Below are 21421 nucleotides of genomic sequence, written 5' to 3'. Positions count from 1 at the left end.
CACCACCGCCAAGTATACATTTATACAGGCAACAACCGGACCTTCAAATTGGTGACATTTCATTAAAATGTCTTATATATTAAAATGTTATCTATCTATCTCGCTTCATGTATTTTAAGAATATATTTTTTATCATCACCAGAGCCTTTAACTACACAAATATAATGAATAAAAACTGTAAAATTGGTACGGATATTCCTAGGATGTGGTGAATGATAAATGTGGATGTGTGGGTGCAGTAAGTGGTTGTGAAAGCCCAGTCAGTGCTACACTCTGTTAGAAACAAATGGAAAGGAATTTAAGGGAGAGAGTTACACACATCGATCAGTTAATGCTGTAAGTGTGAGGACCTATTGTATGTACACTAGACTATGAAAACCAAGCTGTAAAATGAAAAAGAACAACAGTGGTATTTACACTTCGACCATCTAGTATTAATCTATTATTTCTGTCAAAGAATTAGCTCAGGATTAGCTCTGGGTTTAAAACTGCAGAAAATGGAGTGTAGAATGGGGGCTTGAAAATTCTTTAAACCGTCTGGCACTGAATTTCTGATTGTCCATCGAAAGGAAAAAAAAAAATTCTTCTTGGATAGATGTGCTAGCTAACTAAATGGGCATTGATGTCTGGATTAGCTAGCCAAGTTGTTTATTTAACAACAGCCATGTAATAATATATTGTTACAGCCATGTAATAATATATTGCATACATAATGATATATTGACAGATGAGAAAACATTTATAGTGTTTACCTGACATGTAGAAGTTTTTGGTTGTGTTTTTGTTCCATGCTAGGTTCCTCAAACCTGCTTGGAGCACTGATTTGTGGATGCATGTGTCCATTTTTTGTGGGATAGTATGTCCTGTCTTTCTAAACACATCCAACGATTTGAATAGGACCTTTGTGGCAGAACAGGAGACTCCACTACTCTTGGCTGGGTGTTACAACATTCCAGGAAATTGCACCTTATTTGACCATCATACTTGGTGAAGTTAGTGCAGAAAGTCACAGAGATGTTCTCGGATACATTGGATACATTCACAGACTTCTTTTTTCCTGCTATAATTCCACGTTTAGACCATTCGAACCACAGAAAACCACAGAAAAGTGTTACTCTGGTGTTCCAATACGATTATTTTCATAACATTATAGTAATTCAGACTGTGTCCCGAATCACTTTAGAAACCACTGTATGATATCACTGAAAAACTGAGTGCGATTTACACACGTTATTAAAATCCAGATGAATGGAGGGATGGATGGATGGATGGACAGACTTTTTGTTGCCATAGAAACTATATGGTATTAGAACAGATTGCAGTTAGAGGTAGTGTCCGACCCGTTGTTATAGAAAGTCAACGAATGGCCGATCAAATTTAAGAATTCAACAGCAGTGTGTTATTAAATCTGGTAATTCCTAGGAATCAATTTAATAGAAGAGAAAAATTGTTTACATTAAATTTTCTCACTGAACTATGCCTTTAAGGCAGATTGTGACTCACAGCCCCGGCGTGTTATCCATCATCAGTAAAGCTAGCAGCAGGTTAGATTTAGAAGTGCTGTTTGAGCCAAAAGGGAAATACAATCAATTTGTACATTTGAATGGAACCTCGGGCTTCGAAAGTCTAAGAAAAGGCCACTCCGGGTTTATTGATTTTTTCATCTCTCAAAGACACAAGCGAAATCTACTTTCTTCTTTCTTACTCTTCATTTCCCCTCTCTACCTTCTCTTTTTTAATGTGATCTATAGCTATGAACCAGGTCATGTGACCATGGGTTATAGGCGCCTTAACTGGTGATTTTCCAGCTTCAGTGCTTTTAATAGGTTCTCAAACAGGATTGTGTTTGTGTGTGTGTGTGTGTGTGTGTGTGTGTGTGTTTGTGTGTGTGTAGGACATGTCCCGTGTGTTTCATCACTTTGACCCTAGCAGATGTTGTAAATGGTATATTTGCGTGTCCTTGGAAATATAAAACGTGTGCACATCTGATGTTCGAGATGTTGCTGGTGCAATAATGCAGACGTTAGCATTCTCTCTTGCTCTCTTTCTCTGTGTTACCTCTCTTCCCCTTCCCCCACTCTTTCCAGCTCAGCAGACGTGGAGGTTTTTTTTTTCCCACGTCGTCTTTAGGACGCACACCCTGCGGGGGAAATCTGTATTGTTTGAGTGCCTCGTGCTGATAAAGCCATTCTCGTCAATCAAAGGCAGTCAATGAAAGCTCAGAGACATATTTTCCAGTAGCAGGTGGCCTGGTGTGAAACTGGAATTGTGTATATTTGGGCATTCTATTGCAGAAATGATGCATTTTAGTTGTGGGATCATTAAATTAGTGAGCAGCTTAATATGCGCTCTGATGGTCTGGAATATTGTGGATAAACACAGTTTATCATATAACAATTTAACATCATAATTGTTACTCCACTTAGTCAGTCATATTAAGAACACATTTTTTGAACTGAGCTGATAATGTATACAGGTTGAACCCATCAACTCGGTCAGTAAACCGAACATCATTGTCGGCATCAATTCAGCTACATTTTCTGCCTGAATGAAGACCATTGGCCTAGTTAGCTTGGCTTCCTGTGTCTGGTAAAACCAAACTGTTCTGAACTGAGCTAATACACGAACATGAACATGCACAGGTTGAACGGATAAATGGGACGACTGACTCACTCAGTGAACCAAACATCAGTGTTGTCGGCCATGTTCAACTGAAAGAACTCGCAGAGTCGTCACTTACCTCACTGTCCAGAGCTGATCAGTTCCCTAATCCCTTGCTGAGATTCGTATATCGAGCCCCCTGGTTTATCGCATTTGTCACATAACTAATTTGCATTTGCCACATAACTACCGTAATTTTTGGACTATTAAGCGCACACAAATATAAGCCGCACCCACTGAATTTGACAAAGATTTTTATTTTGAACATAAATAAGCCGCACCTGTCTATAAGTCTACATTGAAACTAATGAACTTTACACAGGCTTTAATGAAAGACAGTGTCTGTTACACAGCTTGTATCTAAACAGGAGCCTACCAAGAAAGTCATTGTTCACTGTCTTCCTCCTTTCTTTCACAACTATTTCTCTCGTGAGTTTTTCTTTTGGCATCGTCGTGCGTTTAAAAATCACAATCGGTGAAGCTTTTCTCCCAATGGCGTGCAGCTCAGAACACAGGTGAAGTGCGTTTTTTTCATGCCCGGTTTTTTCAGCGTGACGAATGATTCACATTTTTTGTAGACAGTCCGAGTGAGCGGCAGGTCAAACGTCAGAGGAACCTCATCCATATTTATGATTTGATGCCGCCCGATTCAGTGGGAGCGCATCTGATTTAATATAAAGAGTTTCATTGGTTCACCTGAACCCGTTCGCCAATTTCATTGGTCTAATGTTATGGGGCTCAGTTTTTTGGCATGAAGCTTGTGAAACCGGGAAAAACCCTGGAAAAATCCATATATTATCCGCCTAATTGTATAAGCCGTGGGGTTCAAAGCATGGGAAAAAAGTAGCGGCTAATAGTCCGGAAAATACGGTAATTTGTTTCTCCGATTTTCCCGGGCTCTCGCAGATAGATACCACGATAGACCAAAAAACCTATTCTATATATTTTCTTTATGGAGTTTTATGTTGAAATAATAAAATAAAAAAATATAAATATAGAATTATTAATTATACAATGTTAATACAGTACAGTACAGAAAGTAAAGAATGCGGTGACGTGTATCTTTAACTCCTCCTCTTTTTTTTAAAAACCGTAGGACACTTCAACCAATAAACAAGCAGAGAAACTATGCATAGGCTACACTGCTACAGAACTGTATACTGAACAGTACATGCATTCCCTATAAATGTGATACGGTGTACCGTATTTCTACGCACGTACACGAATTTCATCTTGCTATATTCTTGCAAATGTTTTCTTTGTGTGTTTAAAGTGTGTTTCAGGACATAAACAGCACTGAAGGAGAATCAGCCTTGCTACACGCCTATGATCTTTTGCACGGCAGGGCAGATGTCGTCATCCTGACATTCACTGCAATTATAAAATAAAATGTCAACCACATAAATGGAAAAAAGTAATAGGCTACTGTGATGAGTCATCTCTAGATTCACATTTCTGCTCTCATCCAGGCCATAAGACCACAGCTGCTGTTTCTATCAGAAAGGTGATAAACGCTATACACACACAGGTTCCTGAGCATCCAGTGCCTGTTGTGAAGTAAATCCAGACCTTCTTATGTCAAGCGTCTTTGTTTCGGAGTTCAGGATGTTTGATGACACAAGCTCCATTTGCCTGGTGTTGATCCAGTTGGCCCGGCTTTATAAACCCTGTGTACTCATGTACAATCCTTTGAGGCAACGTCAGAAAACGAGCAGGTCGATAAAAACGAGGCAGGATTTGAATATGGCAATTGCATCACTGCCTTGTTTAAGAATGGTCATAAGATCATGGAATGCCAGAAGCAAACTAAGGATGATGAAAGTGAAGATGACGTCTACATCTAAAGATATCTTATCTGTATCTTAATTTGGGGAACAATACCTCTGGATGCCATTCAGTGCAGAGAAGAACTAAGGTGGAAGAATTGGAATCCAGTGCACTCTAATTCTTACATAGCCTTTTTTAAGTAGGACCCTAAAAGCCATGAGCATTCACTAGTAACCAAAGCAGATAAGATTTTGGCTTCTTCCTAAGCATTCATCTCTTTTTATTATGGAACTATATTGTGAAAAATTATACTGCATTTCATTCTCTATAATTTGTCCACGTTTTTAGAAATAACAGTTAAATCCGATGTCATACTCATAGCTAGTCGAAGCTCAGACTGTTTCCTGCTAACCTGAGCAACATGTGAACTGCAGACAACATTTCCTACAGTCTGGTTTCGAGACAGCATTGACAGCAATGCATTCTGGGAAGAGAGCGAATGCTGGGACGATGATGCCAGGCGTATAATAGTGGGCATCTGTTGAGCAGGGGATTAGGAGCGATTTGCCCCTTTTGTCTGAGTCTCCTGTTTGCTCATGATAAGGCTGCTGCTCTTTGTGCTAAGGCACACAGGACTCTCATTTATCTTATGTGTGTGTGTGTGTGTGTGTGTGTGTGTGTGTGTGTGTGTGTGTGTGTGTGTGTGTATGTTTAAACCTGGTGCACAAGTGCAGAAGCAGAGGATCAAAATTGCCATAATGAAGCAAGATTTTGAAGAAGCAAGAAATCAGACCCTCATATACTTTCCATCTCTCCACAATGAACATAGATTCTATGCTGGAGCCTGGTTTTAGGTTTGCATGGATTTGTTTTTGGGAATTCCATGCAGATTCTGAGTCTGAGGGCCTGTATCAGTTACACACTTATCTCCCTGATTAAACCAGGGTTCAGTTACACATCAGAGGCCAAAAATCCGAATCCACGACTGAAAGATGTTGATTTTCATCATACAATTTTGTCAAATATTATTTATCATGTTTCAATACTGTTATAAGTAATCATGTCAGGTTCTTGTTGACATTTATGACTTATAAAAACACAGGAAAAACTTTCATACAAGAAACTTTGTATGTGAAAGTGTGTGTGTGTGTGTGTGTATATATGTGTGTGAACCAATGTGTTGCGGAGTCAGTTGACCACCGTAAAAAAAGGACACGCACCAAAATGAAAGTTGAGGTTTGTGTACACTACAGGTGTGTACACAGGCACTCGTGACCTTTGACCTACTTACCTCTTTAGAAAGTATGCCATGCCAAAGTGCCAAAGAACATTCGGTCGTACGGTGTGTATCATGGGCACAATTTTTTTCTGTATAACTTTATTGCATTTATTAGTCAACCTCACAGACTTTTATACCCCCACCACCCCTTCTCTCTCTCTATCTCTCTCTCAGTCACTCTATCAGTTTTTTGCCTCCATATGTGTTGGTCACACAAATAGGCTGCTGACTAAAACGCCAAGTTGCCTGCAGATAAATGAGTGATAACGACACCTCTAGCGACTTTTGTAAGCCATCGGGGGTGTTTGGTGCACTTTCGTGGTGCATTAGAGGCCAGACACGAAGGCTTAAATGCCCCCTTAAGATTAAGGGTCTCCTAGATGATTTTTCTAGTCCTATCTGATGGAAAGCTATTGTGTGTTTGAAAGAAAATGGAAACAGATAGAGAAATAAGTGATAAGGAACACAACAAGACATCTTTTAAAGTATCCAGGTTACAGGAGGAACAACAGAAACTTCAGTCATTGCGCACAATATTAATTTATAATCTTAAATCGTTTCTGACATTAGCACTCATTTAATTAATAGTGTACACATTTTATATAACAGATCCAATTAGGCCTGATTGCATAATGGCCTGCTGTCTAAATGATGCTAATGGGTCAGAAAGTGTAGCAAGTATCAGAGACATGCTGATGACTGAATGTTTTAATGAGGGTATTTAGCTGAAACGCCCGCAGAGAGAAAACGTGTTGCCTGATCAAAGACTTCTAAGGACGAAACCAGTCTATATCTGCCACGTACTGGAAAAATGACAATCACATCAGATCTTAGCTTTGTTCCTCTCCTTGTTGTTAGTTCTATTGATGCAGGTCATCCCTCATGGGTTACTGATTTAGATTACCTGATGAGCAAGCCATTGGCGACTGAATGATAAACTCCCTGAGATGGTATGAGGCATAAACCTTGAGAGGAACCATACTCAAAAGGGAACCCATCCTCATCATGGTGGCACTGGGTTTCCATTCACTGTAATTACATTGTTGAAATGTGTAGAGTAATCGGTGAGTTGGTAATTTTATTTACAAGAGCCTCAAAGGACAGACTGGGGTCAATAATCACACCCAGGTCTTTGACTGCTGTACACACTGAGACAGAAACACCATCCAGAGATGCTACGTAATCTGAAAGTTAACTCCTAGCTCTGTGTGGACCTACTAAAAGTACTTCCTTCTTATCCGAGTGAAGGAGAAGAAAGTTAGCAAGTATCTGCTGTTTAATATGACACACACCTCAACATTTTTAAGCTGATCTCTCTCATCTGTCTTTGCTGAAACATACAACTGTGTATCGTCAGCATAGCAATGAAAGCTAATACCATGTTTACGTATAATTTCACCCAAAGGCAGCATATATAAAGAGAAAAGCAGTGGGCTTAAGACAGATCCTTGCATAACACCAACTTTGCCTTGCTATTAGGTATGCTAGCTAGGGGGCTGTTAGCTAAACATTAAAACCTAGCAAACAAATGACATAAAAAAAATAAGCAAAACCAAGAGTTTTTAGACATTTGATGAAATAACCAGGTCTCTTTGGCTAAATGCTAACTTTAGAATATAATTTTTTATTTTATTCATAAAGGGGGCTGGTGAAATGTTAGCTCATATAAATATCTTGCTATAAAAAAAATCACAAATATATTAAGTAAACCCAGCTGGTTAACATGAAGCTAAGAGTTTACTAGCTTGCTAGCTAGTCATCATGCTAGAAAAGACTGTCAGATAAAATGCTTTTAAATCAGTTCATGTTACATTGAGAGTATTTAAAGGTATTACCTACCTGAAAGATGCCAAATTAGCATTTGAGTTAAATTTATGTGCTGATAAATATAATTAATTACACAGATTATTGTTTATGAAGATATTTAAAATGTTAAAACGCTAGATATTAAAATGCTGCTCATTAAAACTACTTGAAGTTCTAGCTTGTTAGCAAGCTATCTATAAGCTGTCGCTGCATGCTAGCAAAGCATAAATCGGAACAAACATGGCGCTAGCTGTAAACTAATTGTCAAGGAAGATTATCAGATAAAATTTGGTGTTAATATAGCTAAATAAATAGCTAGCTTAGCATTGTAATGGGTGTGGTCTTTAAAAATGCATATTTTTATCGTTTCATTTGATCGTTTCGATTTTATTGTCCTATAGTCTCTGCCGCCAGAAAATAAACCCTCAAAATCTTTGAGTTAAATTTAGTAAGTGATAAATACATCCATTAGGACAGATTGCAGATTAGAAAGTCTGTGCGCTTTCTGTTTTTCCTTGGACTTTCCTCAGAGTCAGACATGACCTATTTGGTGTCTAAATGTTTGTAACAAATAAGATTAAGTTTGTATATAGTATAACTGCTGCATCATGTGAAATTACCTCAGACCATGACATGTTCTATGATATACTGTTATCTATAAAACAGATGATAGCTAGTAGTTAAAAATAGTGAGCTTATTTGTTTGTTATACAAGTGCGTTCACACGGTTTTAGAAGCTGTGCGCCAACGAATTCTGAAATCCTATTAACACAATGCTGTAGAATTGTACATTATCTGGGATATGGGACATATTTCCACTTGAAATGTGCTAACTGATATTTAAAAGCATTTTTTTTTTTAAGTAAGAGACTCAAGCTGGGATCAAGTTACACTCTTCCAGACAATTTTTGTAAAGATTTTCTTTACCAGTATCATAGACAAAAACATACACCGTAGACAGAAACTAAAAGCAAAAAAAACCAAAAGTGAAACCCACAGATAAACACAGGTTTGCGCAGTTGATTGCGGTGTTAGTGTTTGTTGTGATTATACTCTCTTTACTTCAAGACACTGTCTGATTAAATACACGGTAGGAGGTCACCAGTTACGACTGATTTTCTGAATTCAAGCATGTGAAAGTCATAGTCATTGTCAGAGGTGTTTCTAAACCTTTGAGGCTGCAAATCAACAACTTACTTGCCCCCCATAGGACCAACCCCCTCTCCATAATCATACCTTTTCCAGGCATTAAGGGGCATCGTTGGAAATCTTGAACCTTTGTAACCACCATATCTCATATCTGCACATGAGGGTTACTAAGCAACATCTTGATGCCTTGATAATTATGGTTAGTTTTTTATTTTATTTTATATTTGCTATTGTTTTCATTTTAGATGTAACCTTTTGCAGCTCAAATAATGTAGCTATGAATTAGAAAATGGTTTGCTGTTATACACAATTCTAACACTTGTTTGATTTTAAAATGTTCATTAATACAGTATTATTCCTAATAATGTTACAATAGATTTTATTCTTTTTCTTCCCATATACAGATTGTTGCCAGATATTTTTTCAGTATGAGAATAATCACCCCTCGAAAATAAACTCGCCTTGGTAAATTGTTTAACCACTTTAGATTTTATCAGTAAAACTTGATTCTAACACTAATATTGTTCTGGGCTTTTTTTTTTTCTCTGATTCAGGTGGATTCCTTATTTAGACAGGACTCACTATCTCAGACTTTATCTGCTATTTCCTCTTTAAATGTCTCGCCTTGAATAAGGCGTAAATTTATTGTCATCATTTTCTAACCTCAGGCAGGACTTCTCTGTACAGTAAACTGACATATTTTAGCAATTTTTGAGCAATTTTAGATGCATTCTAATGTCAAAGACCCATGACAGAAGGGACAGCATTAACTGATAAAGATAGGTCATTCCATATGATTAATCTGTGCTGTTTTTTTATGTTTAATGTAGGTTTTTTTAAAGGTGTTTTTCTGGGACTGATAGAAGGATTAAAACAGGCCTGTAGTGAAGACCTACATTTATATAGTCTCGGTATTCAGGTTAGATGCGAAAGCAATAGAGATATACAGTCAAATGTCCTGGAGACTTCTGTTTTAATCTTTGGAGTGATTTATTGTGTGGAAAATAAGCATTTGAGGCTGTTAACCACATATATATTTGTATATATAACATATAATTTATGTTTTGTGGTGTATAATTTTAGGCAAAAAGAAATATAAACTGTTGGATTTGTCACCTTTCCTTTTGTGACTCAAAGTTTAAAATGGGACAACTGTCTTGACTTGGCATGAAGACAGGAAGTTGGCGCTTGAAGCCTATTAATCACTACTTAGGTTTTTATTTCAGGCTTTTTCTTTAAACATTAGAGGCTTACATGTGATTTTGTGCCACGTGCCTCGTTTGCTGGGTTTTTTTTTAAGTGCCACTTTTGGTATCTCCTGCAATGATGATTTTTATTAAATAAATCATACACTTTCTTGATTTTTGCCTGAAGATATTCTTCAGATACTTAATTTGGATTTTCTTCCTACTCTCTTTAAAATCTCTCTTTTCCCCAGGGTTAAATGATCTCAGAGTGATGATCTCAGTGACATTTTGTCACTGATATGTTTATGTCTTTCTGTCTTTACCATTATCTTCTCTGACACACACACACACACACACACACACACACACACACACACACACACACACACACACACGTTATTTCGGTGCGTTAATGGAATCAGCAGCATTAGGGACACAGAGGGCGTGTCCTGTCTGACTCTCTGATCCATTTCTTTCGACCCCCAAAGCCCACTTTACCATAGACGAAAGCCTATGAGGGATTTGGGTTGAGATGGAGAGGTTTACAATAACGAGCAAAGCAGATGTCTAAGATAATTAATTATGTAGAAACTGTCTGTTTGTCTTGTTACCATCTTGCTGATGGCAGTACAGTCGTCCCTCGATTTATCGCGGTTCGAATTTCACGGTTCCACTTTATCGCGATTTTCAATTTGGCACATAACGGTTTAGTTTCGCTAACTTATAGTGAATTGTTTTTTTTGTAGTTTTATGTTGAAACAAGGTAAATTGTTAAGAAAAATATAATTATTAATTATAAAATGTAGTAAAAGTATACCTAAAATACTGTACAGTGCATCATATATATTTAGCCGAGAAACACGTCGTGTTGTTTACGAAAGCGAAAATGCTGAAAATCATAAGAAATGATTATCGTTACAAGAAACCGTACGTTTCCGCTTATTTCCTAATTGTAGTATCTTCTGACGTAAAAAAAAAGGGGCAGAGTTAAAGACATACGTCAACAGATTCAGACAATGACAATAAAGAATGCATATTTCTAACTCCGCCCCTTTTTTGACATCATAGGACACGTCAACCAATAAACAAGCAGAGTAACTATGCATAGGCTACAGTACTGTACTGTACAATACTCACAATAAATGTTGTATTTCTCTGAATTTACACAAAATTCATTTCGCTATATTCTTGCAAATATTGTTTTTTTTGTATGTTCCCCTTGTGATATAATGGACATTTTCGAAAGCCTGAATTCTTATTTTATCAAGTTTGGACACAGGCAAAAGGCGTTTTTCCATATAATTCTGCAAATAAGAAATCGCAATGTAAAGTGAAAGTATGCTCTGAAAATGGAGAACATTTAGTTAAATACAGTGATTAGTATTTTTTCATACCGTAGACAATTGTATAATTAAAGAATATTATCAGCTTTACATTTATTACACTGTGTTTTTTTCCAGCTAGAGACAGGAATGAATGCAAAAAAACTTTTCTGTTCGGAATAATTAAAAATAAATGAATTCTTTCATTCCATTCAAATCTACACAACATCATACGAGAAGTTTACATATGCCCAAAAATTATGTGTGTTTATAAATGTCCATCTTTTTCCGTTAAGTCTGGGACCAAAATTATGTTATATCACTGAACTGGAGTAGAGTCACATGTGGAAAAGCACAAAGACGTTAACAATGATGCTCCCACGTGTACACACTGCAGCTTGCAGGCCCTAAAGCTAAAGAGCAATGGCCATCTGCACGAAGCTGGGGGAGGATAAGATGGAGCGGGGGAGCAAAGGAAGAAAGCGTTGTGATGGAGGACAGTGGGAATAGATGGACAGTAGAGATACAAGGTGGAGGATGGGCTTTATGGTGATAAGGCTGCTGTGAGTCACGCTCATGCAGCAGAGATCTTATTTCTTTTTATTTTTATGTACACACACACACACACACACACACACACACACACACACACACACATGCAGCTGTCATTAATGACTATATGACTACAGCAAACGTAGGCCCACGAATACAGTCTGCTAGTAAACAATCCGCCCGAACTAAACATAAAATACAAATACATCCCGAACAGCGAGTATCAGTTTCCATAAGTGAAAGAAGCGAACGCGTGTCTTTAAAGCAATGTCATCATTTCATCATGTATTGTACTGTATACTGTAACATCCCTCAAGAGCCGCTATCAAGTTACTCTTACTGGGATAGCAAGCCATATTAGCAACATAATCTCACTGTGAGTGAGTGTGTGTGTGTGTGTGTGTGTGTGTGTCATTGTAGGCTTTTGTAGCGTTCAGAAGATTCAATCATTTGACTGTTCCAAGCGTTCTAATGTACCATATGTTACATTCTCACAGTATGTACTGTTCTACTGCTAATAAACCCAGAGGCTCTTTGTAGTAAATGGTGTGGTGATGAGCAACAAAGTTCAGTCATATCTCAAGTATCCTGCATTTCTTTTAATTTTTTGTGTTGATCAAACACGCAAAAATGTTACCCATGACTTGTTGTTCCATATACGTTTTTAGATACTTGCATTTATGGCAGTTTGCCAGATGCCCTCATCCAGAGCCACTTACAATTATCTCATTTATATAGTTGAGGGTTAAGGGCCTTGTTCAAGGGCCCAACATAGACAGTGGTTCTGAGATTTGAACTTAGGACCTTTCCGATCAGAAGTCCAATTTCTTACCACCAGATAGGTATTATTTACGGCTTGTGAGGTGGAGAGCAGATTATCAGCTGGTGGTGTCAGTATTAAGAATTATAGACAAAACAGAACGGTATAATAAGACACAAAGAGATATGGTGTTACCAGCAGCAAGACTCAAAGGAAGCCCAAATCTTTCAATTTTTGTTCCTCAGAGGCCAGTATGTTGGAGCTCAGCGTTGCGTGTAGTCGGAATGAAATTAGCAGCATGTTCTGAGTGAAAGTAGGTCAGTGGACTTGATGAGGATAACAGGATGCAATGACAAAGACAAAGAAGGAGGAAAAGGCTTCAGGTTGTATAGTGAAAAGACATGTTCCTCTCCAAGTTGTTACAGGTCCTATCGGGTGCGAAATTAAACCACCAAAACATGCACAGGAAATTTCCAGGCATGGGTTAATAAATATGTCAGATTTATGACAGGATTGTGTTCTGTTTTGTTTAATTCTCTGACACATAGCTGTATTTTGTGGGCGAGAGTCTTGTCAGGCTTGGAGGCTGCCCTTTTAGATGTGGGCTATAAGAATGCAACCTTTCCCCCCAGACAGACAGAGTTTTGATTGTGTCGCTGAATGTCGAGACCCCATCAGTGCGGGAAAATATGGGAGATTCTGGTGTGGGTTACCAAAAGGTCTGAACTAGAAAAAAATACACAACGACAGACGAATCTAGTGTCTGATTCTGGTCGTAAATTGCTTTTTTAGCATGCTGTAATGTTATACAAAAACGTGTATTGAATCTCCGTCTTTTGCTTTTTCAGATGGCCCGTTCACAGGAACCCCTCCCACATACGGTTACGATGCAGACCGGGCCGAGGAGCAGAGGCGTCACCACGATATCCTGCCCTACATCGATGACTCTCCATCGTCCTCCCCATACCTCAGCTCGAAGAGCCGCAGCAGCAGAGACACGCTGTCCTCTGGCTCACTCGAGTCCTCCAAATCTGTAAGTGTGCTAGATGAACGTGCAGGACACACAGACTGCTGAACATCAACACAAAATGCAGACGCGTATAGTATGCCAGGTCAAAATAGTACTGGAATGAACGGCGCACAAACTTAAATACGGATTAGAACAAAAAAAAAAGGGAAATTAAAATGAAAAAATGTCTGATAAAAAGCTGATGCTTTATGCCAGTGGTGTTTTCTCCTTTTTTTTTTTACTCATTTTCTTTGTTTGTACAGTCACATCGCGACCTACAACCACCTCGACTTACTACAAATATATAAAATAAAAATAAATCTAAAAATAAATAAATAATAATAAATTAATAATAAAAATTATTATATATATATATATATATATATATATATATATATATATATATATATATATATATATATATATATATATATATATATATATATATATATAAATTTTTATTTACTTTATTTGTACTATATACAAATAATGGTAATGTGTTTGCAGTGCCTCCTTATGTCTGCGTCGGAACGCATCATAGAGTATTCAATCTTCTCAACTTACGACCTTATGGACTTACGACAGGTTTTTCGGTCCCTATGTATGTCGTAAGATGGGGTCTACCTGTATAGTGATTTCAAATGTTCTCGTAAAACACCTTTACAGAAATGTAAATAAAAGATTTAGATAGAAGCTAAAGCCGGCAAGGAAAAACTCCCCAAGACATAATGAGGATGAAACATCTAGAGGTTCCAGTTCTCACACAGAGCATGATCACCTCTTACTTAGCACTGTTTAGCATCAACTAAACTGAAGTAATACTTGATGCCTTTTTTGTTTTAAGTAAATGTAGTGATTTTCTTTTTTTTTTTTGTAATCATGTGAAAATATTATGTGTTCTGTTGGAAATTTTAAGAATCCTGTACGAGTACAAGAGCAGATATCGTCAGATGATCTGCAGTTAATGAGGCCTTCTCACCCTAAGGACTTGTTTGTCAATGACGTTTGACTGTACATATTCATAAAAGAAAAAAAAGACTTTACATACGAAGTCGAATTTTAATTCAAACCTTAACCCTTCTCGAACCCTTTCAGCCTTCTCGTTTGATTTCCAATGTTACATAATCAGATTGTACCCTAATAATCCTCTTTAATGGACCGTGATTAGGACTGACCGGAGCATTTGTGTTATCGGTTATAGAGGAAAGAGCTTGTTGTACAGATACCCGCTCTTAATTCTATTTGCGCTTAAAAAATCGGCTGAATGCAATGCTCTGTTGATGGGAGGAGTATCTATACACTGTCTCAGTGATCATCCAGTGCCCACTGACCCCTGAATTCGGCTCCCACATGGCTTTTAATTAACACCGGCATGTAGACTATCTGTAACTCCTACTCATGCACATGAACATTAAGAACATGTTGATCTATTTTGTAAGGCCGTGTGTGTAATATCGCAGATTTACATGTCCGGAAAGGATCTTTAAAAAAAAGAAAGCATGTGCATGGGATAAACTAGATGGAAGAATATAAAATCACACACAATCATATAACCAGTGAGTCCCTTTTTTCCCCCTCATCATCCTTGATGAGATATCATCAGCTTCATTTGAGTCATTTTTTCAGACTCGTCGTGTCTCATCGTCCAGACAGCCAGAAACGCTTCGTAATAGCAGATTAAGTTTAATACTCACACACATTCTTTCTCTGAATTCCCCTCGTCTTTTTTTATTCAATCCTTTTTCTTATCGGTGCTGGAGAACTAAGATACTCGCACAGAGCTTGCAGACGAATGATCTTGTTGTTATTACTACATATTAAGTTTAAGGTTGGCTGTGTGTTGATGTTGTTTTTTTATGAACTCAGGACCCGATTATGAACGTTTTTATGAAATTTTTAATAAATTTTAGGATGAATTAAAGATGATAAATGTAGATATGGAAAAGGGAATCCCAGAGGCGAGCAGGCTGCGCTTTCAATATCCGGAATAAACACTCGCTTTGTTTTAACATTAGAAAAAGATCTATAACCAAACTATATACATATTTATTCTGTAGCTCTTTTAAATTCTTGATTCTAATTGCTCAGTATGTTTAGATATAGTAATACATGTGTCTTTTCTATACTAACAATTTACACACAATTGATTACCGTGTAATCTATGCATGACGCTAATGGACTTGATTACGATTGCATTTTTTTGCAATCATGGTGAAGCTGCAAGATTTATTTAACATTTATGGAAGGAGTCGCCAGTGTTAGCTCTTCGAAAACAAATGATAATTAGCAAAACATGCAGAAAAACAAGTAAACTCGAATATCCTTTGATTACGTTTGTGTGTAATGGCGTTTTATTTTTGTGTTCAGGCCGATCTGGACCTAGAGAAAGGCCTGGAGATGCGCAAGTGGGTTTTATCTGCAATTCTGGCCAGTGAGGAGGTCTACCTCAGCCACCTGGAGGCACTGCTGCTGGTAAGACCTCTTCTTGCATGTCCTTTGTGTTGTTCTTCAATATTTGGATTATGAGCTAAATTCTGAGATTCTCTGTGTAATTTTGGTTTAAAAAATCTAAATAAAATGTAGGTTTGCAGCTTGTGGGATGTTATACTAGCAACTATAAGCATCCCATCTGAACTTTTAGACTTTAGTATAATATAGCTGATTTCCAAAATTTGTGAAAATAGAGTTATTATAAGACATGTGAGGTTCCTGACACATTCAACTGCACTCACCGTTATTCAGAAAGAGCAGCCATCTGTTTTTGGGCCAGTAATACTACTGCATAAATGTGTGTGTGTGGCATCGGGGTAATGTAAATATGCCTATTTTAGGCTAAATCAGGCCAATTCTGTATCGTCCAGAAAATCTTCGTTTGATCTCATGCTTGGATTTGTTATTAAAAAACTTGACAATCTTTTTTTAATCTTTTATCTAATTTTCATAGAAAGTATCATAGACAGGAGAGGAAGACTTAATAGAAATAAGTCCTCATTTATTACATCTGTAGAATCCTACATTTCTTGGGCAAATCAGGGTAAATTAAAGTATAGGCATAGACTTCCAGGCATTTCAGATCTCAAGATTTTGTGAATTGCTATTTATGCTGTAATGACGCTAGTTAATAAACCAGCACAATCTGATTTGTTGAACGGTGTATAAACCTTTTTTTCCCCCTCTCAGCCCATGAAACCACTGAAAGCCGCAGCCACCACATCCCAGCCGGTCCTGACCATCCAGCAGATCGAGACCATCTTCTTTAAAGTGCCTGAGCTCTACGAGATCCACAAAGAGTTCTACGACAACCTCCTTCCGCGAGTGCAACAGTGGAGCCACCATCAGCGTGTAGGAGACCTCTTCCAAAAACAAGTGAGTCACTTTCCCCTTGTCTTCGATTGGAGGTTGATTAAAAGTGACCGAACCACCTTGGGAAAATCTTCAAGTCAGCGGGCGAAGTAACCGAATCCAGAACAAGCCTGTTTCACATCGATTGGAAAGATTCTGTTCCTCTACAACCCACTGTTTCTGAATCTCTGAATCTTTTAAAGACTAGAAACTTTCAATTCACCTACGGTTATGCTATAGTAGGTGCCGTGTCTGCATTACGCAAAGGGCCGCATGGTGGCCATCTTCTTCACCCAGGCACCTCGGACACATGAAACACTGCGCATTTTGTGTTTCAGGGAGAGGCCTATAAATAGAGTCATAGATTCTAATAGTCATGGAAATTATCCTCCTGTTTACACTGCTAGGTCTATTTCACATCATTAGCCACAGAGAGTTTCGATCTTAAAGCTTGCAAAAGATGGAAACCGAACCTTGATGCACATAAATATGCGTCATGTTTTACACAAATGATTCAAGGCAATGACACATTAGGGGGTTCTGTTCATTAAATAGAAGTACAACCATGTAAAAAAATGTGGCAAATAACTCGTTTTAAATCAACCTTTTTTTTTTTTCTTTCGTAAATGTGCCATTATTTAAATGTGCCCTGTTTTTAAAACAGGGTTTACAATGTTAATGTTAAGTATTAATACTGTAATTAGTTTACAGTATTAATACTGTTAATTAATACTGTAATTAATACTCTGAATTATTTTGTGGAAATTTCAAATCTTTTTTGTAAGCTATAGCAGATTCGTTTTATTATATCCAGAACTTGGATTTTCTTTTTTACTGCATTATTCCTTTTAGACGATTTAAATAAGAGAGGTGCAGCTGAAAATGACTGAAAGGCACAATTTTGTAGAAACCTGACCATAAGATTGGTATGTGCTTATTTCTAAACATCTCATTCCACATTTAGTCCGCATTTGCCGTTATAATAACCTCCACGCTTCCTGGACAAGGTATCACTAGATTTTGGAGTGTGCTTGTGGAGATTTGTGCCCATTCAGCCACAAGGGCTTTAGAAAAGTCAGGTAGTGATGCAAAAACGCTCCAGCGTTCCAAATCATCCCAAAGGTTGACCTCAATAAATAGGGTTAAGGTCAGAGCTCTATAGCAGGCAACTCAGGATCGCCCACTCCAGCCTGTATAAAGCATATCTTCATTGAGATTGCTTTGTTAATAGGAGGCATCCTAACCATGTCCAAAGATAACTTATACAACTCTGTGCCTCCAAAATTGTTGTAACCAATACCTTTGTCTGGATAGTGTTATGTGTGACAGAGAACACTCATTCAGCTGAGATCATTGTTGGTTTGTGACACACGTATGCTGCATATCTACAGTTTAAAGTAAGGCTTGGCATCAGTAGAGGCGCTGAGGGTCATTTCCGGTCATATTAGCCATATGTTCCTGTCGTTATAAGGCAGTTTGTGGAGGTGGAGTAGATAACCAAAACGTCCTGTCAGCAGCAGATAGCACGGCTGCCTGATGTTTTACTGTTCAGCCTCCATTGTCAGCTTTTACTTCATCTGTATATTGTATTACTTGATCCTCAACCCAGCCCAAACCTCAGCCCGACTTGATCCTCATTCATACACTGTCACACAGAAGTGATCTTACAAACTTTTCAGTATGTGTAGTAAAGTGCCACAGCTTGTGTTCATCTGAGGGCAGACTCAGTCGGAGAGTCTACTGAGCCACACGTTCTACTCTGTGCCCTACACAGATTATCACAGAGGAAGTTCTTGAGATTCTCACTAAATATTGATTTTGGCCCGAAGCAGCTGTTCCAGCTCAGCATGGATGGGATTGTGGGTACCTTCTCATTTTTATTTGCTTTTAGCCCTCCAGTGATGGTAGGAGACCGTTCAGCTGGAGTTCGGTTTTTAGAGTATGAATCAGGTCTGTGTTTGGGCCAGACAGGCTGGGTCATGGTAAGGTGAAACTGATGCCTAAGGGTAGTGATATTCTCTTCTCGAAACATTTTCCTTAGACATTCCACAAAAATGTTTAAAACACTTCAAGGCTTATAAACACTTGCACTCTTCCTCTTATCAAGAAATCAAGAAATGCTTACTCTATTTAAATAAATGATATACTAATAATACATTAGAAGTGTGTTTATAACTGTATGCCTCATCCTGCCTAGCATATGCCTGTATACTTACTTATGTATACTGTAGTTCTCATTAATTCCTGACTGTGATTGGTAAGAAAGCAATGAATAATCTTCTATAATAGCAGCTCATGATGGTTCCAGCTATAATTCAATGATTAACACATTATTGTTTGTATAGTAGCAGTTTGTTCACAAGTGGACAATCTATATATATATATATATATATATATATATATATATATATATATATATATATATATATATATATCCTGATGGTAATAATTAAAAGATATATAAAGTTTTCTTTTTAAAAATTTATTTTCAAAAACTTGCTATGTACTTTATGAGCAATTATCAAACAGTGTTAGCTAGCTAAAAAGAGCTAACCTAGCTCATACTTATAAATGCTAACAAGCTTTACTTCTAATGTTAGCCAGCTAAGCTAACTGACATGAGTTGACCTTTTGAATCATTTTCAGTGAGCTGGCAGGTCTTCTGAAAGTAAGAATAAATATTAATCAAACATTTTTTTTTTTTTTTACAGGAGTTTCATGTTTTTACTCCTAACACTAGGCTGCTAGTTAACATGAGCTAACCTGGTCGAATTTCTGACAGGGTATTTAGCTCATACTCATAAATAATAATAAGGTTCACTGCTAATCTTAGCCAGCTAGCCCTCATGAGCTGACCTGACAGGATTTCTGAGAGGATGTTAAACATTTTTTTTACAACAAATATTTATTACATTTCCTCTTAGTGCTAGCCATTTTTATGTCAGTTAATTGTGCTATTTTTTGCTAAATAGCTAACATATGAGAATATTTCAAAAACGTCTGGTCCTCATTTTTCCTATAATTTCTCCTGGCTTGAGTTTTTTCTCGGCATGTAAAAAAAAGACATAAAATAGTATTAATTAATTAGTTAGCAAAAACAAAGGTCATCTGATTGCTCCTTTTGGTGTACATATGTCTGCAGCTAATACTAAAGCATTGCAGATGGCTTCAGTTCCTCTCCATATCCTCACACACACACATTCAATCACACACACTCTAACAGACAAAACCCTTTATCATCCCTATGTATATTTGCGTTTAAGAAGATTGATTGGCCCCTTACGCTGAAGAGGGATGAATTGCAGGACGCTTTCAATGACTGAATTAGATTTTTAGACGTGCCAGTTGTACACATTAATTGCACAGCCTGTGCTGGGCCCCAGTGCCATGAAAACTGCTCCAGGCCCTGCAGCTGAGCTTGGTGGTGGCCCAGCAGATTGGATGTTATTGATACTGACTCATCAGTCCACCTGGGGACATCCAAATATGGATCATTTGTCTCACAAATTCTTTACTGACCATTGCTGTTTACCAGCTTTGGATTCATTTCTTAAAAAAATTAGAATGAGGGCTTTGTTGATTATTGTGGTTCATTTTTCAGGAAACAAATTAAGCTTGTATATTTGAAGTGAAATCTGGTATAATACAATCTATTGATGATTTCAGGTTCTATTTCCATGTTCAAAACTAGTTAGTATAACATGACTTGTGTGTATTTGTTAGAAATTCTGCAAAAGTTACAGCCTTTTGGAGATCTTTTAGATCTTTTTGTGTCGTGGCATTTTTACAGCTCAGTTGTATAAAGTAATATAAATATTTTCCAGGTACTAAGGAAAAAAATGACCGGACATGCTGTTATAATATAAATAACATAAGAGGACTTAATATTGCCACCCCAAAGATGTTTGCAAATATTTTCCTGAATTAAATTCATTCTTATACAACAGTAATTAAACTGAAGCTTATTCTAAAGTAATCTGGTTTTGTATTACACGTTTTAATTGTGTTACGTCATGTCCGTTATGTTCGTTCTGTCAGACTTTTATATTGCAAAATTGACAATAATTGTTAATCATAGCAATCATCATAAAAAAATATCATCAGGCCTGACATTGACTGTCTATAAAACAATGGTCTTTGTTGTTGTTTTTTTTCACCTCTAGGCCAGTCAGCTAGGAGTGTACCGAGCGTTTGTGGACAACTATGAATTAGCCGTGGAGACGGCAGAAAAGTGCTGCCAGGCCAATGCACAGTTCGCTGAGATCTCCGAGGTAACAGCTTTCAGTTTTTCCTTTTTTACTTATTCAGGCAAGACTGCATGCTCCACAGAAAAAGTGCTCTTTTTTGTCAAGAAAGAAAAGAGAAAGATATTTCAATCTGTCTTACATTCTACCCTGGGATTCCTGTGTCACTGTGAGTATTAAGAAAGCAAGAGAGCTGAAACATGGCACCCCACCTGAAGTGTAGAAAACAGAGCTCTTTAGTCCTCAGGGACTTGGCATGAGATTTTATGGCCAGCTTAATGCTACTAGAAGAAAACGCTCCTCAGTGTCAGTTCAGCCCACTCCAACACACCAACCCCCCCAC

The 21421-nt window shown here is 37.5% G+C and overlaps 1 protein-coding gene across 2 annotated transcripts in view; it reads left to right on the top strand.

Moving 5' to 3' along the window:
• bcr (BCR activator of RhoGEF and GTPase) overlaps positions 1-21421 on the top strand; it is a 65589-nt gene that overhangs the window by 27122 nt on the left and 17046 nt on the right. For both annotated transcript variants that reach the window (XM_083563648.1, XM_083563647.1), the window contains exons 2-5: positions 13332-13516; positions 15860-15964; positions 16673-16858; positions 20998-21105. In XM_083563648.1, coding sequence (XP_083419774.1) covers positions 13332-13516; positions 15860-15964; positions 16673-16858; positions 20998-21105 — 584 coding nt within the window. The remainder of the gene's footprint in view (positions 1-13331; positions 13517-15859; positions 15965-16672; positions 16859-20997; positions 21106-21421) is intronic.

Source organism: Silurus aristotelis (genome assembly GCF_946808225.1).
Source record: "Silurus aristotelis genome assembly, chromosome: 16".
In the NCBI taxonomy this organism is placed as follows: domain Eukaryota; kingdom Metazoa; phylum Chordata; class Actinopteri; order Siluriformes; family Siluridae; genus Silurus; species Silurus aristotelis.
This window is presented reverse-complemented; position numbering and strand designations above follow the sequence as displayed.